The sequence below is a fragment of the Hyaloscypha bicolor genome, assembly GCF_002865645.1.
Source record: "Hyaloscypha bicolor E unplaced genomic scaffold K444scaffold_16, whole genome shotgun sequence".
Lineage (NCBI taxonomy): Eukaryota > Fungi > Ascomycota > Leotiomycetes > Helotiales > Hyaloscyphaceae > Hyaloscypha > Hyaloscypha bicolor.
The window spans coordinates 552,924-577,501 of NW_020194518.1; the positions used below are offsets into that span (position 1 = coordinate 552,924).

Below are 24,578 nucleotides of genomic sequence, written 5' to 3' on the forward strand. Positions count from 1 at the left end.
TAAACATTCTACTTGCGATTTCCAGAACCCATCAAGATAACTCAAACACCACTCTGGGGATATTAAAACGCACCGACACGCAGGAAATAAGAGCAAATTTGGTCACAAAAGAACTCATCACTTCCTAACCCACAAGGCCGACCAACCCAAAAGGCGAAGACCAAGAACAATGGCCAGCAGAATACCCGCCCACTCGCCAGTCCTTCCAACCTTGTATCCATATTGTTCCAAGACAGCTAGTCCAGAGAAGCTGCACTGGTCAACCATGTGGGTTTGGAACATACATTGGCATGAAGAGCCACAGCTATACACTCGGGCGGCGAATTCATTGACCATCATACCTTGGAACACTATCGTCGAATTAGGATGCTTCGGAACAAAAGAAGAATAATTCATTATGAAATTAAAGCTTACCGTATGCTTGATAGTCAATATAATGGAAGACATATCTCCAGAAGACGTTTAGCAACTTCGGGCTGACCATGAATCCGTTGACCGACATCCACAATCCGTTGGCGAAGGCAGTGAGGGCCAGAGAAATGACGAAGTTGGGGAAGATGGAGGATACGAGGACGACGAGGGACTCGGCGGCGACGAGATCGAGGAAGAGCCACATGATCCACATGAAGAATGCTTGGGCTGTTGGTTGGAAGTTTCCGAGCCAGTAGGCGATGACGGAGAAGATGACATCAATTAGGACTGACGAGATTGTTAGAGAGGGTGTTGAGGGGTTCTGAAGAGGAGGCTTACAGAGGTATGGGAGACCGATGATGAAGTTTGCGAGCATGAAAACGGCTGGGCCGTAGAGACCATTTGCACGGTCTTTGACGTAGGTAGCATGATCTTCGAGATAACTTGGGATATATGCCACAGCCATGAAAGACATGAAAGCTCCGCCAAAGAACTGTCTGGGTAAGCGATATGAATAATTATACTTGGTAGATTACATACAATGGCATTGGTGAAGGACTGTATGGCGGATTGGTCTTGCTTTAATCGGAGCCAAACAGTTCCCATCATGATTGCGAGGCCAGTGTACATTGCCACACGGATGCCATAGGCGACGACATCTCGGTAGCTCTTGATGAATGATCGGTGGACCAGCGTCATCAAAATAATTGGGAAATTTCTCTTCGACGGCTTGGTATCAGGAAGTGGCTCCTCTCGGGTCATAGCAGCATCAACATGGGCGGAAAGCTCGATAGCTTTCGGTGATTTGACCCAAGATTGTTGTATCTCTTGAAGTCGGCCACTTGCCGCTTCCTGATGACTAGCAAAGTCGATATTCATCAATTCGAGGAGGAACTCAGCTGGATTGGTGTGCAGAGGAATGGGGTAGCCCATGGACTCAAATTGTGACTCAACGCCATGGACTGATCCGAAATAGTGCGATTTTCCGCCGGAGAGGAGCAGCAGTTTATCAAACAGCTGGAATGTTGACGTGGAAGGTTGGTGGATACTTGCGATGACAATCAGCTAGACAATATGGTCAGCATGTCCATTATTGATGCGAACTTGGCATAATACTGACATTATTTCGCTTCGCTACTTCCTTCACAAAGGAAATAACCTCGAAACTAGCCGCAGAGTCGAGACCGCTAGTAGGTTCATCCAAGAAGAGGATCTTTGGGGCAGTGATGAGCTGACTCGCGACACTAACACGGCGTTTTTGTCCACCACTAATGCCTTTTCGGATTGGAGTACCAATGATACTGTTTGCTTGCTGTCTCAGACCAAAGGACTCAATAAGTCCATCGATTCTACGCATTCGTTCCGTCTTCGCCAATGTGCTGTAGAGACGTTAGATGGTTCGAGGAGTGTGTTTAGAGCATCTTACTTCTTATGGGCGAGTCTTGCAGCAAAGTGCATTGTCTCACGAACTGTGAGAGACCCAATGAGTGCATCATCTTGCTCAACATAGGAGGTCAAGCGCCGAAAAGCGCCAAGTGAGGGGTTGTTTCCGTTCACTACGGCGGATCCATCGATCTTTGCTCCTGAGGACACATCTCTACGAGCAAGTACATTGAGAAGAGTTGTCTTTCCGCAGCCGCTGGGTCCCATCAAGGCGCAGATCTCACCTTGTCTGTGCGTCAGCCGGTCCAATATAAAAGAAAGTTCTACGGATCAAGACTTCAAACATACCAGCTTCAATGGATCCCTCGACATTCTCGAGAATGGTCTTGGGTTCCTTGGTTTTATGGTCTTTGACAACGACAGTGATCCCTTGCCAGACGAAGTTCCGAACGGTATCGTTCATCAAATGGGCATTATCGAGAGCTTTCTGCTCGATGTCGACAATAAATGGATCCTGTTTGACGCTGTGGTAGATGGCATCCTCGGCAGTGCCGGATTGGGATACCGAGTCGTTGCTCATCTTATCGTGGGTACTGTGACTATTTAGAACGCTTGTTTCACCGGATCATGTGAAGGAGCTTGAAGAAGCTGTGGGCTAAGAGCACTCAAGAATATTGGATAACCAAAGACACCTTGAGGCAATGTGGAGATGTGAGTGTAAAGCTGGAAAGCAGAAGAGGTACAACTTATAATACAAGTTCGCAGAAAAGGGCTTTAAAGAAAGAATGGATGTTCAGCTAGCCCCACGCATCGAGGCTGTGAACTCCGACGAAAGATTGAAGTGAAGTGAAGTGAAGAAAGCGTTTTCGGGGACTGAGGCTGAGAGCCCGAGGGCCCGGGATGTCGAAGTGGAGGAAGTCTTAAAACACTTGTCTGGTCCCCGACGCCCATTGAGCCTACCATGCATCGATCAAAATGCCGCTTATGCTGAAGCCACAAACCTGGTCCCCTAGTCGCCAGGTGTCTCCACTGAGATTGAGGTTTAAAGAATTCAGCCCGTGTCGTGCGGGCCTATGCAAAGGAGCTCGGGGAAGCAAAGGCCAGCCACTTCAGCTTCCCGCATGATGACGCTAAGCGAGGTCGCCGAAGGGAAGGATGCTTGATTCGGACAGTACCTTTAACCTTTGGAGGAAGAGTATGTATGGAAGCCGATCAATCAAATACATCGGGGCGTCAACGATGGCGACGTGAAGGCTCTGCTTGAGATGTCTGGTTTGGACGTGTTTGGACATGAGAGGAGTCACGGATCTCTGTTGTGTGACCAGCACCGTGGCAGCACGCGGACGCCTGCAGGCGCCAGGGGAGAGATCTGCTTGGGCCACGGACATTTGTGGCTGACGGAGTGGCTGTGCTGGCGGCGAAGCCCTCGCCGACCAAAACCAGCCAAGACGACGGCTCCAAACCCTAAATGCTCCTCACCCCGCGATCCCGTGGAGCTTCACCCCGTGGGCAGTCGGCGTTTGCTTTTCTTCCGACAGGACAAGTCTCACAGACGTACCTGGCAGAGCCGTGATTTGCTCCTCAGCCCCTTGAACGCGTCATGGATCTCTCCCTCGAGCTCGACGGCACGCATGTTCTGATTACGGGCGGCTCTGGCTTTATTGGTTCAGTCAGCCAAGAATCAAAAGCCTCTCTTCAACGCTGCTGATACTGACTTCCCTAGTCCACAGTCACCGCCTTTCTCCTTGCCGGAGCCCGCGTTACCAATATCGACCTACAAGCTCCCAATCCCAATCCCTCGGGTCCGAATTACCAATACTTTGCCTGCGATATAGCGTCCGAGTCAGCCCTGATTGACGCCTTCTCAGCTGCCTCTACCACTTTTGGCCCGGTTGCATGCTGTATTGCACTTGCTTCTCTTGACCTCTCTGTCCTTCCGCATCATGAGAGTCTTGCAGACATGGACGTAGAGCAATGGCGCCAGACCCATCGGGTCAATGTCGAAGGAACATTCTTGACAGCCCGTACGTGGCTGAGACAGCTGAGAGACTTCGCGCAGACCGGACCGAAAGAACACTTGACCAACGTGGGGTTGATAATTGTGGGGAGTGAGAGTGGTCATTTTGGGGAGAGGTGCAATGCGGACTATGCGAGTGGGAAGAGTGCAGTCCAATTCGGGCTCGTGAAGAGCTTGATGGGAGACGTGAGCAGAGTGTGGGAAGGGGCGAGGTGAGTGTGGGTCAGACAGACAGTGTGACTTCTCCGTCTGGTGGACTTGGTTGGTCTTATAGGGACCTGGGAACGAATCGCTAATCCAAGAAGAGTCAACGCCGTGGCTCCTGGTCCGGTCGACACCTTGCAATTTAGGAAAGAGTGTGCAGAGAACCCACATCAGTTCTGGGTCGATTCTCAGGCTACGACAGGACTTAAGAAGCCGGTCCCGCTGGAGGCTGTTGCAAAGAGCATCCTCTTCCTGGCGAGCGAGAACTGGAGCGGAAGCATTACAGGCCAGGTGCTGAATGTCGATTCTGGAAAGCAGGGTAAAGTGATGTGGATGAAAGACGAGCATTGATGCTCCACATGGCAGAATCATCGGAAGCTCCTTTGTGGCGCGAAGAAATATTGATGAATCACTAAACCCATGAGGGAAGGAGAGAAGAAGTTGGCAAATCTTCCTCACGCCGCTGACACATTCGACATTTTTGGCGTAACGAACTAGCCTTGGTAGAAAAATTGAACCAAGACTTACAAGAACGTCTCATATTGAAACTTTTGCAGACTGAGTGCTCCCAAACTTCATCCTGAAATCTTCTGCAGTAATATTGCTATGTGAAATAAAGACTAATTTATATAGAACCAAGCCCCGCGCACTCTTTATATCTTAATACCAATGTGTGCAACTGCTCTTAGCGTGCCCGCTATCTTGTGACACCTAATACTTGTTTTCTACACCCTGAGTCGTCTTGCATATTGTCGTGTCATCAAAAATTATACATGTCATGGATTCCCCCCAATGAAGAGCAGCCGACCAGAACCTCTTCGGTATTCCAGTACCCAATTGAGGTTGTGAGTCTCACGGCTCCAAGGTCTGCAATCAAATCCAATTCTTTGAGCGAGTCATAGTCACATAATTCATCGGAGGACTTGCCGAGGCACAACTGGCTCAAGTTCGTATCTACATTCCTTTTGCATATCATGCAAGTTGAGAATGCTTCTTAGCAGGATATAATCAGTACCAAGACTGAAACTAACTACTCTTAACAACTACCACCGACAAATAGTCAACAACTCAAATGTGCTCACACCACCCCCAATTTCAATGCCTGGCAGAAATGGAAAGAAAGAAGGGAGAAATATTGATCCACTTGTACAAACACCAATTGACGCTCCAGATACAGGAGGACAACTAACAGATAGACCAGGACAAGAGAGAGTCCCAGTTCCCCTAGCTGGTGCAGCATTATTTGTATAGGTGCAGGAGGTCATCCCGTGAATAGCACGTATAAAATGCCATTCCCTTGGGAAATCATCCCAGTGAGCAGTATCTGGCTGTGCAAGCTCCTGCCCTTCGATTGCATCACAGATTCCGATGGAACTCGAACTACTATGCCCTCCGCTACTAACGACCAGGTCCAATTCTGCCCATTCATTCGCCGTGGTCCCCTCTCCATCGCCAACTTCTGTAAGGAGGCCAAATATAGCGATTGCTCGAGTTGGGGTTGATGGCGGCGGCGGCGGTGGTGGTAGAGATGGTGGTGAAACAATCATAAAGCTCCTCCATATAATAGTCGGACTTAACGTCGCGCTAAAGGGGCCCTTCCCTTTAGTCGGGGAAAGCGAGTTGGCCCGCGAAAGCGAGATGGCCTGTTTCGGCCTTTTTTGCCTTCTAAAAAACAATATTAGAAACTGGCTATAGAAAATCTAATTAATACATTTTATTCGCAATCTCATAGTTACCTATCGCATACTTAAGGGCTAAAGTTTTAAGTAAAAGAATAAAAATTTATAATTAAGCAAAAGTTATAGGTCTAATACTTGCGAAATGGTTACGAATAAATAATTCTTACAATTTTTATATTTCTCGCAATTTTATTATTAAAACCTTAATAACTCTCTACCCACATCTTTTTTTAAGATTTAGAGAATCGTATCTAGTTTATAAGGCTTATATTTTTAATTCTACTACTTAGAATTATTTAAAAAGGTTAATGTTTCAAGTTATTAAGGATTTTATTTAGTGCGGGCCATCTCGCTTTTGCGGGCCAACTCGCTTTCCCCGACTAAAGGGAAGTAGGGATGGCATAAGTATGGTTTTAGGAAGACCAATATTATATATATATAAAATATGGGTTCTAGACTAATATTATTTATTATATTAGTGTGATAGGCACACGTGATGGCGCATGGACAGGTGTCAGATGTCGTGGATCTAGTTTCCTATTTTGGGTATAGCTTGCGATCGGAATCATATGGATCGCATGGGATTTCCTAATTAAGTAAAGGGCTTCGCATGCCTGGCTAAGTACTAGGGAATATATAGGGAGACGCTCCTAGCTTTGGAAGGGGCATTGATTAGTCTCTTGTTGGAATTAATTCTTGGAATCAGTTATACTTGCAAGCGTCACTCCGCAGCTTACTTACCTTGACTACTTGTATATTACCCTGCTATTACGTGCCTTACATTCTAATCGATCCAACCTTCGGGAAGCAGTTCGTTGCGAGGTAGTCAAGCCGTCGACAGACAAAACCACTAATGGCTGGAGCATTAACCAGAAGAAGCGCCTCTGCTATTACTGGGGCGACCCAGTCGGGCACCCAGGGGAGCGCCCAGTTAGCCACTCTAGCTGCCGCCTAATCAGGAGAAGGGAGTGGAACTCAGACATCCCTAGAACCAGCTAGCAGGATAATAATAACGGAGAAGCTGGCGGCGGCTCGTCGTCGTATCGCTGAGTTAGAAGCAGAGATATAATAGAGGGAGAATCTGGAGGATTTGGAAGCTCAGATTCACTATCTTGAGAATATTCGGGTACCTATTATAGAACCTATTATACCACCGGCGGTATATTTGGTTTGCAGGGCTCCAAAAACCCGAGAATTACTAACCTATAAGGGGAAGAGTATTAAGGAAGCCCAGGACTTCTTCTACCAGGCAGAGCTAAAATAGTATAAAGACGGCGGGATTACCTGGGCCACAAATATAGTAAAGGTTACATATTATGCTTCCTGCTTTAAGAATATAGCCAGGAATATCTGGAAGTATAGGGAGTAATTAGTAGGCATTAATACTATAGATTAGAAGACCTTTATTAAGTTTATAAAGAATTCTATCTTGGATCCGGAAAATTATAATAATAATACCCTTGCCAAGTTCAAGGATATAAAATAGTAGCCAGGTCAGAGTATTCAAAGCTTTATATCCTACTTAGATAGCCTATTAGATAACTTGGGATATACGGGTTCGCCGCAAAAGCGGAATGACTTATTTAGTAGCTTAAGGCAGGAGATTCGGGATAAGATTAATTACTAAGGGAATACTTTACGAGAAAGAGAGAAGCTTATTTCTATAGCTATAAGAGTCGAGAATAACTTAAACTAGTTTACTTAACGGGAATATAATAATAAGCTAATAGGTTAATAAAAGAAAGGAAATTAAAGAAAGAAGAAAGGAAATAATAAAGAGAAACGGAAGAGAAGTATATCCCTATTATAAGGTTTATATAACCGGGATAGCAAAAGCATAGTAACGGGGTCTAATATAGTACCCGTATTGGGATTTATAAAACCGGGTATAACTTGCTTTACTTACTAGAAAAAGAGTTACTATATTACTACCTGCCTAAATTAGGGAAAACTGACTTGCTATAACTATAATAAGTCTGGCTATAAGATATATAAGTATCTAGAATTAAAGAAGCCGGGAAACAAGTATACCCTATAGTAGTTATACTCGTTTATACTATAGAAGGCAAGGCCCCTAAAACAAGAATAATAATTAAGGTTATTATTAAGACGAGAAAAAATAGGCAAAGGATTAGAGTATTAGTTAACTCGGATATAGAGGCTAATTATATAAAAAGAAAATTAGCCTTAAATATAGGTATTCTATTAATATTAAAAGTAACTCTCTTGTCCTTACTAAAGAAAAGAAGGATTTATTTATATAGAGATTATATTCTTGGGATTACTATTAAGAATATACTAGGGAACCAAAAAGAGGCTAATATATACTTTATATTATATGATTTTAATCTGAACTATATTAATATAATACTTGGATTCCTATAGCTCTACTAGATTAATTCCCTAATTTCCTTTAGGGAAGTAATATAGAGATACTAGATTTAATTATAGAAAATTAAAGTTCTAAATACTAGAAAGTTTACTAAAGTAATAAAATATAAGATATATATTTTTCTATTAACTACTTACTTTATAATAGACGGCTAAAGAATTACTACTATTACTATAAATAAGATAGCTATATTTCTCAGGAAGTATTAGAACTTTTTCCGAGTATTCTCTATAAAGGCTATAAGTATATTACCCGACTATTATATAATAAAGTATTATATAGATCTGAAACCAGGATCTTAATTATTATATAGTCCTATATATACTTTATTAAAAAGAGAGCTTGAAATTCTTTGGAAATATCTTAATACTAGCTTAAAAAAGAAATAAATCCGTTATTTTACTAGCCTAGCTAGTACCCTAATTATATTTATTTCAAAGAAAAAAGGCGGCCTATATTTATATATTAATTACCGGAGTCTAAATAGAATTATTATTAAGAACCGAATACTATTACTACTTATTAGTAAGATAATAAACAGGCTTTACGGAGCGAAAATATATATAAAGCTAGACTTAAAGGATACTTATTATTAGTTATAAATACGGGAGAGTAATAAATAGAAAATAGTATTCCGAATATACTATAGATATTTTAAGTACTATATTATGCCCTTTAGACTATCTAATACTCCGGTAATATTCCAGGTATATATTAATTATATACTAGTAAGCCTTATAGATATTATTTATATAGTTTATCTAGATAATATTTTAATTTATTTAAAAGACCTAGAATAGTATATAATAGCGGTCTAATATATATTTGAGTAATTATAGTAATACTAGCTCTTTATAAACTTGGTAAAATACGAGTTTAATATAGAGAGAATAGAGTTCCTGAGATTTATAATTAGCCCAGATAATATAGAAATAGAGGCTAGCCGGGTTATAGCTATTAGGGAATGGCCGGCCTCAAAGAATAATATCTGAGAAGTTCAAGTATTCCTGAGTTTTACTAATTTTTACTAGAGGTTTATTTATAAATACTCTAGGGTAATAAAAGAATTAACTAATTTACTAAAAACTAGCGGAAAACTACTATATTAGTTTAGCTAGATAAATAAGGTAGATAAGGCTTTTAGGGAGCTATAAATTATATTTATAATAGTACTAATTCTTTATTATTTTGACCTAGTCTTAAAAATTCATATAAAAACGGATATTTTAGGATTTATAGTTATAGGTATAATTTCCTAGCTTTTTAGTAAGAGAGCAAAAGCCAGGTAGTATTCTATTACTTTCTATTTAAAAAAAATAATTATAATTAAGAGTAGGTATAAGACATATAACTCTAAACTCTTAGCTATTATTCTAGTATTTTATATTTAGTGGTATTACCTAGTATATATCCGGTATATTATTATTATTAAAACAGATTATAATAACTTGAAATACTTTATAACTAAGAAAAAACTAAATAGTTAATAAATAAGATAGGCAAAGAAGCTAGCTATCTTTAACTTTATTTTAGAGTACTAGCCAGGGTATAATAATCCCGCTAATAGGCTATTAAGGAGGCCAGACTTTATAGCAGGTATAAATAAAGACATTTTACTACTTATACTTTATAATAAGCTATAGAATACAAAATAGAGAACCCTATAAATAGTAGTAATAGGATACTATACTATTCCTATAATACCATAATATAAGGCCCAGGAGAGAAGAAGTAGATACTCCTTAATTAGCGAGATACTAAGGAATTCCAAAGAGGAAGTCTATTTTAGTAATAGAGTAGTACCAGAGATACTACTACTTGAGCCTATTACTAGTATAGCTAGTTATAAATAGTATATACTACGGATTCTAGCTATATAGGTAACTAGGTCCGAAATAGTATATAAGGAAAGCAGAAAGATATTACTTAAACTACTATTATAGTACTAAAGGCTCGATTTATTAGTATAATACTAGTAGTATAAATAGTTCTTAAAGGAAACCTTTACTAGAGCTATTAAGATTTGGGAACTTAATATATCTGGGTTATTAAGATATTAGGGTATTATCTATATACTAAATAAGCCGGCTCTCAAAGAAGAATTACTATAAGCTAACTATAATAATCCTATAGGTAGGCATTTTAGTACTAGTAAGATACTAGAGATTCTCTAGAGAAAGTACTTCTAGTAAAACATAAAAAAGAATATAAAAGACTATATTAGAACTTATCCTATATATTAACGAATTAAGGTAAAGAGATATCTGCCATATAGTATACTTAGTTTATTTCCCCTTCTCTCCAAGCTATAGCAAGAAATTACTATAGATTTTATTACGGGGCTGCCCCCTTCTAGGTTTCGCGGTAAAATATATAATTCTATACTTATTATTATTAATAGATATACGAAAATAACACGATATATTCTAATTACTAAGGAAGTCTCGGCTCCTGAGCTAGCAGAGCTATTTATATACTATATTATTAAAGACTTTAGTATACCTGCAGGCATAACCTCTAATAAAGGATCTGTCTTTATAAGTAAGTTCTAGTTAAGTCTATATTTCTACTTAAAGGTTTAATAATAACTAAGTATAGTATTTCACCTATAAACTAATAAATAAACAAAGAATCTAAACCAAACTTTAGAATAATACTTGAGGTACTATACTAGCTACTAGTAGGATAACTAGGTAATAAAGCTTGCTCTCGCAGAATTCACATATAATAACTCTATATATTTAATAATAGAAATATTTCTATTTTATGCCTTATACGAATTCTATTTTAGTATTAAACTATATATTAAGGACAATATTCCAGAAAGAGAGGCACCGGTAGTATAGGAAAGAGTATAAAGAATTCAAGTAAAACGGGAGATACTAGAGAAATAATAGCAAGAAGTAATAAATATATAGAAAAAGTACTATAATAAGAAATATATTAATAAGAAGTTTAAGATATATAATAAAATTATACTTTATATAAAGAACATTTAATAGCTATAACCTAGTATAAAGCTAGTAAATAGATATCTTGGCTTCTTTAAAGTTCTAGAAGTTATAGGAATATATAGATAGGTATACTACTTGAAATTATTATTATTATATTAGATCTATAATATTTTCCACATTTTCCTCTTAGAACTATAGTACCCGCGAGCTAGTACTATAATAGAACCAGAGCTAGTTAAGATTAAGGGCAAAGAGGAATTCGAGATAGAATTTATTATGGCCTATAAAAAGGGCAGAAAAGAAAGGAAGTATCTCGTTTATTAGAAGAGCTACTTACCGGCAAATAATATATAGGAACTACTAAGTAATCTAGAAAATATAGCTCAAGAATTATAAGAATACTTGAAAAAGAATAATATTATAATATTATTAGCTAAATAGAAATATAAAAGATAAACGCTTTTATTAGGAAACTATTAAAAAACCATATATTTATTCTTAGAAAAACCATACGAAAATTATTAAAAACTCTAATTTCTATACCCTATAAATATCCTATTCTTGTAATTACTTTCTACTATCCTTATTATTATCCTTATTAGGATTCTTTCGAGAAACAGGTAGTAAATTAGCCTATAAAGCTATTAGCTATTAGTAAGAAACAAGAAAGAAATAAGCTTACTTAATACTAAAGAATATTAATTATATTATTAAGAGTACTTTATACTTATACTAAGCTAGTGAGAATTACTTAACTTATTTCTTGGATTATTAGGGAAATCCATTAGCCTCGAATAATAGCTTTAATATAAGAAGTATATATAGTTTAGTATAAAAGAAAGGTAGTAATAGCCTTCTCTCTTTTGGGCAAAAAATAGAAAAGACGCTTATATATATTAATAGCTTAAAGAAGGCGGTTTAACTATACTATATATACTTAAGAAACCTTAGATAGTATTAGAATAAGAAATAAAAAAAGAAATTTATAACTTATAGGATTATATTTCTTATTCTTAGAATAGTAGTAATTATATACCAAGTAATTATTACTCTTAATATAAGTAAGGTTAGGAAACTTAGTAATATTCTTGGAATATTAAAAATAGTAAGGGTAAATTAAGAATATGGAAGTATTAGCTAAATAAGTAATAATAAGCTAATAAGTACTAAGAGAAGTATTTATCTTAATAAATAAAGAAGTAAAAGAGGGAATTAGAAGGGAACTTAAATAAAGCTTAAATAAGGCTTAAAGAAGCTTAAAGGAGCTTAAAGAAGGCTTAAAGAAGAAAGGCAAGAGACGAGGAAAAGCTAGATACGGTATTATAATTAAGGAAAAGGAAGATTAGTTAGTAGGAAAAGGGAGGCCTTTTTATAATACCCTCTCCCCGAATAGTAATTACGAATTCGGAACCGGCTCTATACTAGAAATACCTAGAAAATTCCAAAGAAGGAATTCACAAATAAACCAGAAGATCGGATTAACTTTTCCAAGCTCTTGGGCCTATAGAATAATAATTTATTTATAAATAGAGGCTAAGTTAGAATTTACGAATTAATTAGGAGATCGGATAAGCTTTATATCCGATAGTATATATTATATTCGTACCATCTTTATAAGAGGGAATCGCCAGAGGCGATTTGCGAACTAGCTAGGAAGAATTAGTAAACTATATCCTTAACTCTATTACCTGATATAATAATGGGATAATTATAGGAAGTCTTTGGGAAAAGCTAGTAGCCAGGAAAGTTTCAGGGAAACATTTATAAAGCTATTCGCAGTTTTCCCAGGCCTCTTGGGGACAAGAGCCCAGAGGAGGGGTTAATATAATAGGCATATGTAATGGCATATAGACAGGTATTAGATATCGTAGATCTAGTTTCCTATTTTAGGTATAGCTTGCGATCGGAATTATATAAATTGCATGGGATTTCCTAATTAAGTAAAGGGCTTTGCATGCCTGGCTAAGTACTAGGAAATATATAGGGAGACGCTCCTAGCTTTGGAAGGGGCATTAATTAGTCTCTTATTAGAATCAATTCTTGGAATCAGTTACACTTGCAAGCGTTACTCCGCAGCTTACTTACCTTAACTACTTGTATATTACCCTGCTATTACGTGCCTTATAATTGGGTATTTTTAGATATTTTTACTAATTAGGCTAGAACCTGCTCCTAACTAATAAAATTAGCTAAAACGTGTCACGTACAGACAGAATTTCGTATAATAGTTCAAACTTCTCTTTCTTAATATTATTAATTAATTAGGAAGCTATTTATAATAATACAACCATACTACCTTTAACTAATCGGAATGCCTTATATGCTAATTACTATATGTCTAAGCAATTCACAATAATTTATCCTATAGCTAGTTACGGGTTTTAAATGCCTAAGGGCCAGTATAAGCACTATACTAGTAAACCCAAATCCTGGAATCTAATACTCTATTAAGTACCTTATTTACTCGATTACAAGGGATATAAATAATAGCTAAAGAATAATAGTATAGATTCGGTATCTATAACCAAGAAACAGCCTACTTTAAATAATTAGTTTACTATAATAGACTCTACTACAGAGGAGCTTTTTATACTTGTAATCTATACTTTAACTTATAGCTTCTTTACTTTCAAAACTCCTGAATAGAAAGCCTTTTTTATAAAGCTTAATTTCAAAGCTCCTAGATATAAAGCTCTTACTAGAAACCTCCTTACTCGTTACTACGAAAAACTCAAAGTAGTTATTTACGGTATAGCTAATACGGTATCCCACATTCAAATTATTACTAATAGCTCGTCGAATATTGGAAAATAATACATCGAAAATATATCTTTCTTGGTTAGTGGCATATTATATTATTGGAGTTTAGTAGCTATTAGAGTAGTCAAAGCAGGAGCGAACTAGATAGTAGATAATATAATCAAGGATACTAATGAGATTACTAGAAACTCGCTCTATTAATAGACGTCTTTCTTATCTAATACTTGCAATATATAGCGGAAAGTATAGAAGGTCTTAAGTATATACCCTGTTTATAAATACGTTCTCTCTATACTATATAATTCCCATAATATTCAACTTATCTTTAAAGATCTTCTCTTTCCCGGTAAAGCTAATAATAGTTCGCAAATTATTACTGCAATTAGTAAGTTCTTTAAAGACTTCTCTAATAAGATCGTCTCCTTCTTCTCCTTCTCCGACAAATAACTAGCCTATTTATAAGAAGCTATAGTTATATATGGTAGAATTATTATTTTGATTACTATAGTACTAACTTGCTAGGGTACTCAAATACATTAAATCGCATCTATTAATAAGTCTTCCAAAGCCCTTAAATCATATACCGAATGCCCTAATAATAATAAATTAAAGCCTATTTCGATTAAGCCTCTGCTCCATAAGATAAACGAAGTATGGCAGTAGAGTCAAGCTTTAGAGATTCTCCTTAAGCCTATTTATATATAGTAAAAGATGTCCGAATCAAATAACTCTATACTTGGAAAGGTCTATATACGGTAGCTATAATTAAATAAGTATCTCCAGAGGTTCAGAAGACAGGGTACTAATATATAGGCAGAAGAAATTAATAATTACTACTCTTGTAAAGGCAGAGGTAAATAGAACGATCGAATTAATTAATAAGTTCTTCCTATCTATCTAGTAGCCTATATACTCCTTCCGGCGAACCATAATGCCTTCCTAATACCCGAAATTCAGAAGCAAGCGGACGATTAGATAATAGAGAAAACAGGTCCAAAAGGGTTCTATTAATAGTATTAATATCGCAAGAAGCAAGAGAGCTTTGGGCTATTAAATAATTATTGGATATACTTTATAGAAAATCCGATTGCTTTTTGGGAAATCTCAGTAAGATATTTTAAATATATCTATATCTTTTACTAATTTTTTACAGGTTACCCTTTCTCCAGAGCTTTCCAAGCTAGCCCTCGATTTATGCCATACTACTGCGAATTCAGTAGCCTCTAAACAAGCCTTTTCTACTATAAACTTCCTATAATCGAAGATACGAAATCGACTATTAATCGAGATAATAAATATACTTTGCTTTATTTATATTAATACATAATTAATTCGTTTAGTAATAAAGTATAAGGATATGAATAAGGAAGCGGTATTACTTACGGAGTTAATAGCGGAGATACTATTAAATCAGGAGGACGATATAGTAGTAATAGATAATATTAATAGAGAGGAGGATGAGACTAATATATGGGTTAATATTAATATAATAGATACTTAAATATCTGGAGTTTTATTCCTCTCTTCAAGCTTTTTTCCCTTAATTTCTTATACTAATATTATATAAACACTATAATATTAGTATAAAAATTATGTATATAATATTGGCTAGACCAATATTATATACCTATATACTAGACCAATATTATATACGTATATTGGGTATTTTTTTCCAACCCTAAAGGGAAGGGCCCCTTTAGCGTGACGTGAAGTCCGACTATTAAGCACGCCGTCCCAAAAGCATACGGGGTTATTGGTCAGTGTAACAGTCCGAGCTTCGCCAAGGCAGTCATTACCCGAGAAAAGATAGAGGTGTAGGCCACGACCGAACAAATTTTGGCTAACACTCATAGTAAAGCCAAGGAATTGCTGATTGAAACCGAAGCAGCCATCAAGACCGCTAATGGTATACGTGAAAAAGTTATCGCAACAAGGAGGCGCAGCAAAGGAGTGACTAAGAGAGAGGACGATTTGGTCGGCGTTGCCCTTACGAGCCTAGTAGAAGGGTTCACTGGCCAACCGCCCAAACTACTCAACCGCCCAAAATCGCTACCTTCAAAAAATCATAATTCAACACCCACATAATATTTTACTACCAAATCAATTGTTTTCCGAAGCTTTTTTAGCCCCTCAACATGCCTGTAAAGAAAAACCACTATGCCGAATATCCGGACGATCCCAATGAGCTCTCTGAGAGCGTGCGATTACAGATGGCCCATGACGATTATCTCGATCACAACACTAGCAAGAAGACTAAATCCATTCGAAAATGCGCGAGAGAGCATAGAATTGTATACGAAACCCTTCGAGATCGAATCAATGGAGCGAAACCAAAGGAACAAGATATAGCGGCAAGATAGCGTTTGTTAGGGAGGCAAGAGGCGGTTATTCAGCGTTATATTCGAAAATTAGAAGTATGGGGCTGGCCCCCAATAATTTATAAGATTTACTGTATAATAGCGAATTCGGTTAATATTTGAGCTTTTATAATCGAAAAATCGAATAGCATCTAAAATTCCAATTAAATATTTAAGTAATATAAGCGATTCTTTATTCCAAGAATTAAGTATTTAAATTTAGGCTTATTACCCTACTAAATACAAATCACTAATTCTTACCCCAAAGAAAATTCAATAAGAAATATTATTATAATAATACAAAAAACTCCTTATATACTCTCTTATATAAAGCCATATATTACTAAAGAATTTAGGATATTATATAAGATATTTAATTAATTACATAGAAATTAGTAAGGGGTAGAGATAGCAGGGTAAAAATCAGTGGGAAAATGCCAAAAATACTACTAAATAAATAATTTTAGTAATACTATATAGTTTTAAAGTAATATATAGCCATTAGGGGATTGAGAATACTATAATGTATTAGTATTTAATGGGAATTAAAAATTTATTAAGGCGTTAATTAAATATTAAGATTTTAATTTTTGGGCGGTTATAACGGCTGGTATAAGGGCATGATCTGCCAAGGACAGGATATCGGAAACAGGTACAAAACGAAGCTAAGCCAAGAATTACTTGGACGGAATAATACTAAAGGTCAAGGTATTCTTTCTACTTTATTCTATAGCTTAGTATTTTCTAATATATAAGATTCTTTAAACTTTGAGCCTTTGACTATTATATTAATCCCGCTATTATATAATACTAAGCTTACTCGACTCGGCCTATAGAGGCGATATAATACTACTGGCAAAGGATCCGTATTTATCCTTGGAAAGCGAAGACAGAATACCGCTTTTAATATTTAATAACCTTCTCAAACTATAAAGAACTAGAGAGCTTAACTAGAAGTATAATATCCTCTATAACTTAGTTAATCTCGGAGCCTGACCCTTAACTAGAGCAGATAATATTCCCCTTCTAGTAATTAGTCCTCTACTAATATAAAAGAAGAAAGATATTATTCTCTATAATCCGATTAATCTCGGAGCCTGATTCTTAACTAGAGCAGATAATATTCCCTTAATACTAATGAGAGTAAAAGAACCGGCCCCTTCCCCTAGTATAGGAAGAATTAGTAATAGTCTACTAATTTAAAATAGGAAAAGATAATAATTGGTTTTAGTCTACTAACTTAAAACTAGATAAGATAATAATCGGTTATAGTTTACTAATATTAAATAAGAAGAATTTACTTAGTACTTACTTTTATAGCTAATACTTCTTCTAAAGTTACTATAGATAGCCCGGGGCCAAATACTATTACTATAGATATATTAAATAAAAGGCCCTAGTATAATAAAATAAAGAAGCTAGACTTTAATATTATAAACCTATATTACCGGGAAAACTATTATAATACTATTCCAGAAAAAGATATTAAAAAGTAGCTAGCTAATTTAGAACTTAAAATTAGTATAAATACTTCGAAAATAAATAAGGCCTAGTAAAGATTACTTATATAGGATAATCTTATTAATAAATACTATTTTATAACTAATAAATAAGTAAAATACTACTAGAAATTTTATTTATATATTAACTAATTTACTAAGAAAGTTAATAAACTAAAAGTAATTACTAATTAATTTTATATAAAAGAAAAACTAGTATAAAAAAATAAAATAAAATAGAGATCTAAATAGGTAGATATTTAGAAATATTATAGATCCCTATTAGAAGAACTATTTAGGGACTAATATTAAGGCTCTTTCCCGCTTTTAGTTTATAGTAATTAACTATAGTTTATTAGAATTAAGGATTCTACTCTATTTATAAATAAGAATAATTACTAGATTAATAACTAGATATTTAATATAAGAAATAAACTAATATAGAATTTCTTTAAATTTAATAATAAATTACTAAAAATTACTTATATAATATAACTAATTACCGGAAATACCTGTAACTTTATTTATAATTAACTAGAACCTGGATTAGTTAGATAAATCTTAATTACTAAATAGATTTTTAAGATCTTTTAGTAAGCTTATAGTAAAAGTAAAGAAATAAAGTACTAGAAAATAAAAGAGATATACTAGTATCTAAAATAAAGAAATAAGCTATTTCCGGTATTCTAGGTAAAATTTATTTATTTAATAATAAAACTAGGGAAGTTATTAGATAACTAATATAATAATTTAATAAATAAAATAAATCTCGAGTTACTTAAAAGCTTAGGTAATAAGAAGTTTAATACTTCTAAGGACCTTACTAAGTAGTATATAAAATAAGAAAATAGGCTTCTTTTAATTAAAAATTAGTAATTTCAGAAGAAATAACTAGTAGAAACTACTTATTACTAAATATTACTTTGGGCTAGAAAGCTTACCGGAATTCAAGGAGCTATAGTAATTCTATATCTAATAAATTAACCTTAGTAGCCAGTATTCTTATAGCTAAAGAAGATAATCTACCGAGAATTTAAAAAGAGACTAGATTAACTAGAGGGCCTTTATTATTATAGCTATAAAAAGCCTAAATATATAAAAAGTACTTATTCTAACTTTAATAAGGTTATACTTATTAAAGAGAATTATTTAAAGAAAGCTAATAATTTAGGGATAAATAATAATTTAGGAATAAATAATAAAAATACTAATTCCTATTTATTATTTAATAAGGAATATAATATTAATAAGTCGGGAAAAGTCTAGTTTTAGATATAGAGATAGCTTTTCTAGAATAAGAACTTTACTAAGAATCCGTAGATTTTACTTAGCTAATTAGCAGGAACTAGTTCCTTATTAATTATTAAGTATACTAGAAAGGCAAAACTATAACCTTTTAATATTTAGTAAATACTAGAGCAAATATATATATTTTAATTAATTAAAAGTATATTTGCTTCTTAATAAAAATATTATAAATACCCTTATATAAACTCAAAACCCCTATTTCCTTATAAGATTTTAATAAATAACTTAGTAAAGCTATTTAATATCTAGCTATTATAGATTTAGCTATTAATTAGTATTCCTAAACTTAATAATACTTATTTACTACTAATTTCGGTTCTTATAATATAATTCTAGGAAGAAAATAGCTAATAAAATATAATATTTTACTGAACTATTAATAGAATTAATTTTATTAGCTAGAGAACTATAAGATAAATTAGCTAGATCTTATTTAGAAAATCCAATATTTTAATAAGAAATATTAAAAAGATAATTATTCTAAAGATACTCTAACTAGAATCCTAAAAGAAACTAGTAAAACCAGACCCAAAAAGCAAAAGAATATACTTCTTATCTTTTTATAAGACTTTCCTATAAGAAAAGCCGAATACTAGATAAGAAAAGAAGAACTAGACCTTAATACTCTCGAAATAGTTAAGCTACTAGACTATTTCTACTATTTTATTAGAATAGCTACTTTCTAATTAAGTACTAAAGATTCCGGTAATTTAGTTAAATTAGTTACTATTAATGAGATTAACTATATACTTAAGAAATAGGATTATAAATTAAAGAAATATTTACTATTACTTATAGTAATTAGATAATTAATACTATAGCCCGCTAGATACTATACTTAAACTAGTAACCTAATATATTTCCTGGATATAAATAAATTTAATACCCTTAGTAATATATTATTTTTTAATCCTAAAGAACTTTAAGAGCTTTGGATATTCTTTCTTATATAGCTATATAATATAGCTAGAGCATTTTTTAAGAAAGTAGTAAATAAGCTTTCCTAGTCTTAATTCTTTAATTATAAGCTCTGCTTTAATAAACTAGACTCTTTAATAAAGACGGCCTATTTTTATAAGATAAGCTCTAGTAAACTCGAAAAAATAAGAAAGTATCTTATTAAGAACCTAAAAAAGGGTTTTATTAAGCTATTCGAATTTCTTTTCTTATTACTAGTTTTATTTATTAAAAAGAAAGATAGTAGCCTATAATTTTATATTAACTATTAATAGCTAAATATTATAATAAAAAAGAATTACTATTTCCTATTACTTATTACTAAAACTCTTAACTAATTAGCCAAATTATTAGTATTTACTAAGTTAGATATTTAATATACTTTTAACCGAATTCGTATAGAACTAGCTTCTATAATATAAGTAGCTTTTAGGACGAGATATAAATTATTTAAACTAGTAGTTTTACTATTTAGATTCTATAATAGTCTAGTAATTTTCTAGTAATATATTAATATTATTCTAATAAACTATTTAGATAACTTTTACTTAGCTTATATTAATAATATACTAATCTTTTCTAAGAATAAGAAGAAATATTAATAATATATTAGAATAATTCTATAGAAGCTTTAGGATACCGGATTATAAGTTAATATTTATAAATACGAATTTAAAGTTTTTAAGATAATATTCTTAGGATTTATTATTTCGGATTAAGGTATATAGGTAGATCTTACTAAAACCTCTATTATCCAAAACTAGTATTAACCTATAATAAAAAGAAAAATATAGTTATTTTTAGGCTTTTATAACTTCTACTATAGGTTTATTTAAGCCTATAAATATATCTCTTATTCCCTAAACTATTTAACTAAAAAGAATACTTTACTAAAGTTTATATTTAATAAAACCTAGCTAAATACTTTTAATTAGCTTAAAGATTTACTTCTCTTTACTTTTATATTTCTCTATTTCAAATATAATAAAGAAACCTGCTTAGAAATCAATTATTTAGATCTAGCTACTATAAGTATACTCTCTTAAAAAAGTCCAGAGAATAAATAATAGTATCCGGTTTTATTTTATTTCAAAGCTCTTTAAGAAACCAAAAGCTATTATAAGGTTTATAATAAGGAACTTCTTACTATTATCTAAGAACTCCAGGAATAGTAGGTAGAACTAATTAGTTTATCTAATTTTCTAATTATTACTAACTATAAAGCTTTCGAGTATTTTAGTATTAAGAAACTCTTAAATAAATAATAAATCTAATAAATAGGTTTCCTATTATAATTTTATTACTAGATTATTTATTAGCTAGATAAAAATAATACTATTACTAATATCTTATTCCGAAAAAACAAGCTTATATTAATTCAGAAATAGGCTAAGGAAACTAAAAGAACTAGATAAGTTATTTTATTAGACCTAATTCTTACTTCTACTAAGATAATAGATATGATTTATATTCTTACTAAAATATAAAAAATAAATAAGCTATTTATTATAATTAAAGTTCTATAAGCTAATTAGATAGATTTAGCCCTAGAGAATAAATATAGGAAAGCCCGGAAAAATATAAATCTATAAGAAATATTAAATAACTATATACTTTATAATAAAAGACTTATTATATTAGATAAATATAATAATCTATAAACTAGGCTCCTATAATAAATCCATAATATAATAACTATATATATCCCGATTAAAATAAGATAAAAATCCTAATTCGGAAACTTTACTAGTAGCCTACTTTCTCTATAAATATTAATTGCTTTATAGTAAACTACTACGAATATTAAAAGTTTTATAAGCCAAGAAATAAAATACTAGACCTATTATACTTATTACTAGTTCTTCTAAGAATATAAAATAATTTATTTATAGACTTCTATATCCCTGGCTCTATAAATAAGAAATATAATAATATATTTATTATAGTTAATTAATTATTTAAATAATATATAAGCCTACTAATAACTAAGAATACTATAGCCAGGACTACTACTAGCCTATTCTATTACTATATCTAATAATTTCGAGAATCTTTTCTTATTATTATAAATAACTAAGGACCCTAATTTATTTTAGACTTTATAAATAAACTATTAAGATTAACTAGAACTAAGCTAAAGCTCTTAACTATAGAATATACCTAAACTAATAAATAAACAGAAATTATTAACTAGATTATTAATATTCGACTTTACTTCTTTATTAATTATTTCTAGAATAATTAGGTAGATTTATTTCCGGTATTTAATACTATAAATATTACCTATTTATATGAATTAACTAGCTTATTTCCTTTAATAATTAATTATAGATATAAACTCAGGCTAAACTTTAACTAGATATTACTAATAATAGAGTTTAAAATACTAAAAAAGAAACTTAATTAGAAAGAAATATAATAATAGGCTAAGAGAATTAATATTACTATTAATTATACCCGAGAATATATAGTAATAGCTCAGGAGTATTAAGCTAAATAAGCTAATAAGAAATAGTAAGAACTAGACTTTAGTCCAGAAAATATAGTTTATATAATTAAAAAGATATAGAAAACGAACTATTTATCTAATAAATTAGATTACTTTCTTATTAGACTATTTAAGATTAATAAAATAGTCGGCTATTTATATTAATTAGACCTTTCTCTATTATATAAGATTTGGCTAATTTTCTATATAAATAGATTTTATAAGAATTCTACTAACTTATTATCTGGCTAGACTAATAAAAAGCCTAGTTTTACTAAAGTTAATAGTAAACTCGAATAGGAAGTTAAAAAGATCCTTTCTTCTAAGGTACTTTATAGTAAGCTTTATTATAAGATTAAATAGAAAGAATAAAATATAGATAATAAATAATACTTTATATTAAATTTTAAGAACTTAGTATTTAAACTATATAAATTTTATAAGTAGAATTCTAGTAAAGCAGGACTTCTTATCTAGCTAAATAAATAGATTTAGTATACTAAAAAGAACAAATTTAATAAAAATTACTCAAATAATAATAAACCTTAATAATAAAGCCTTTATAACTAGAGGAAAAGAAAAAAAACCTAGATATTTCCCGGGTTTTATCTAAACCCTAGTATATTTTCTTTATTCTATTATATTAGTACCTATTTTCTTTTTTAGAAATCTAGATAAAATATCTTTTTTTATTATACTAGACTATACTTTATTATCTAGGTAAATTATAAAAAAAGTAAATTCTTAAAGCTAAGCTAAAGATAAATACTTACCTATATTAGTTCGAAATATTATTAAAAATTAAGAGAAATCTTCTTAATTATTTTAATCTTTATAACTTTAATTATTTATACTACTATTATTACCTTAATAGAATTATTAATAAAGGCGAAATAAACAAGAAATTCCGGTAATATATTATTTATAGCTAGACTAAATAAGGCTACTTATTAGATCCTGGATAACTTAAGTAATAGTAGTAGTATTTTAAGTTTAGTAGCTATTATTATTATTAATATAATTATTAGCTAAACTATTTTTATAGATAAAAATAATAATTTCTTTATTTAAGAATAGATTAATATATAGAATATAGCTTATATTACTTTTGAGAATATACCTGAAATTACTATAGAGAATATCTTAATAGAATATTCTAATAATAATAAAATAAAGATTTTAGTTACTAGTAATAATAAGTCTAATAATTAAATAAATAAAATAGATAGTACTAATAAGGGCTATCTAATTAATCTTATAAAGCCAAATATTAAAAAGGCAAAAAAGAATAAGGCTAGCTTATTTAAAAAGTATAAGGTATTAGATAATAGTAAGAATTCTAATAATAAAAAGACTAAAAACAGAAAGACTTCTAGTAATAAAGAAGATTCTAATTATAATAAAGGTAATTAAACTAGTATTAAGATACCTATTATAACTAGAAGATATATAGTACTAAGTAGTAGTTATTATATAAAGTACTAGTCTAAAACTAAGAGCTAGTAAATAATTCTAAAGGCCAAATTAAAAAAGTAATACCTTATAGATATTAATAAATTAGTAGATAATATTATTTAAAAAGTCGGAAAACCCCTTAGAAACTCTTATAAAACCAAAATTATATAGCTTAAGGCCCGGGAATTTAATAATAAAATAGTTTAAGTAGCTGCCCTTAATATATAAGTCTCTATTATAGAGAAATAACTTGAGAATATATATATTAAGCTCGAGAAGGCCTAGAAATTAATTAAGTAGCTTAAAAACGGTATAATTAAGCCAAATACTACTATTCTAACTAAGAAAAAAGGCAAGTAAGCTACTATATTAAAGCTTATATTAACGGATAGACTCGATCTGCTATCCCTATTTAAAGACCGCCCGATAATAATAGTCCTAATATTGGCTATGGCCTATATAGTACTCCCAGACTATATTATTAATATGGGTATAGGTATAATGCGAGCGACGGATGCTAAGGACTGGCCGGAACGTACTAGGAACTGGGTTATTCTGGCAGAGTCAAGACTATGCTTCGATTATAAGTAAGCTATAGGGATTGGACGGAATAGGGTCAATGGCTATTATTTCCTCTTTTTTCTTTTCTATGCTGCGGCTGAATAATCCCCTAAATGAGGGCATTTAGACTTCTCTTTGGGGGGGGGGTAATGT

The 24,578-nt window shown here is 32.5% G+C and overlaps 3 protein-coding genes across 3 annotated transcripts; 2 read left to right on the top strand and 1 right to left on the bottom strand.

Moving 5' to 3' along the window:
- Positions 1–117: 117 nt before the first annotated feature.
- On the bottom strand, positions 118–2,374 carry K444DRAFT_518724 (ABC-2 type transporter family protein; the record flags this gene model as incomplete). The annotated part of the gene is made up of 7 exons (XM_024873894.1): positions 118–350; positions 415–699; positions 751–904; positions 952–1,476; positions 1,532–1,790; positions 1,838–2,078; positions 2,143–2,374. The coding sequence occupies 7 exons, from the start codon at positions 2,372–2,374 to the stop codon at positions 118–120; spliced, it is 1,929 nt and encodes a 642-aa protein (XP_024742208.1).
- A 900-nt stretch (positions 2,375–3,274) lies between these two features.
- On the top strand, positions 3,275–4,366 carry K444DRAFT_581366 (NAD(P)-binding protein; the record flags this gene model as incomplete). Its single annotated transcript, XM_024877745.1, has 3 exons — positions 3,275–3,463; positions 3,518–4,023; positions 4,114–4,366. The coding sequence occupies exons 1-3, from the start codon at positions 3,395–3,397 to the stop codon at positions 4,364–4,366; spliced, it is 828 nt and encodes a 275-aa protein (XP_024742209.1). The 5' UTR covers positions 3,275–3,394.
- Positions 4,367–15,888: 11,522 nt separating this feature from the next.
- On the top strand, positions 15,889–16,279 carry K444DRAFT_177141 (uncharacterized protein). Its single transcript, XM_024870781.1, has one exon. The coding sequence runs from the start codon at positions 15,936–15,938 to the stop codon at positions 16,158–16,160; it is 225 nt and encodes a 74-aa protein (XP_024742210.1). The 5' UTR covers positions 15,889–15,935; the 3' UTR covers positions 16,161–16,279.
- Positions 16,280–24,578: the final 8,299 nt, after the last annotated feature.

Coding starts and splice junctions, on each gene's coding strand:
- K444DRAFT_177141 (XM_024870781.1), top strand. CDS start 15,936: ATGCCTGTAAAGAAAAACCACTATGCCGAATATCCGGACGATCCCAAT.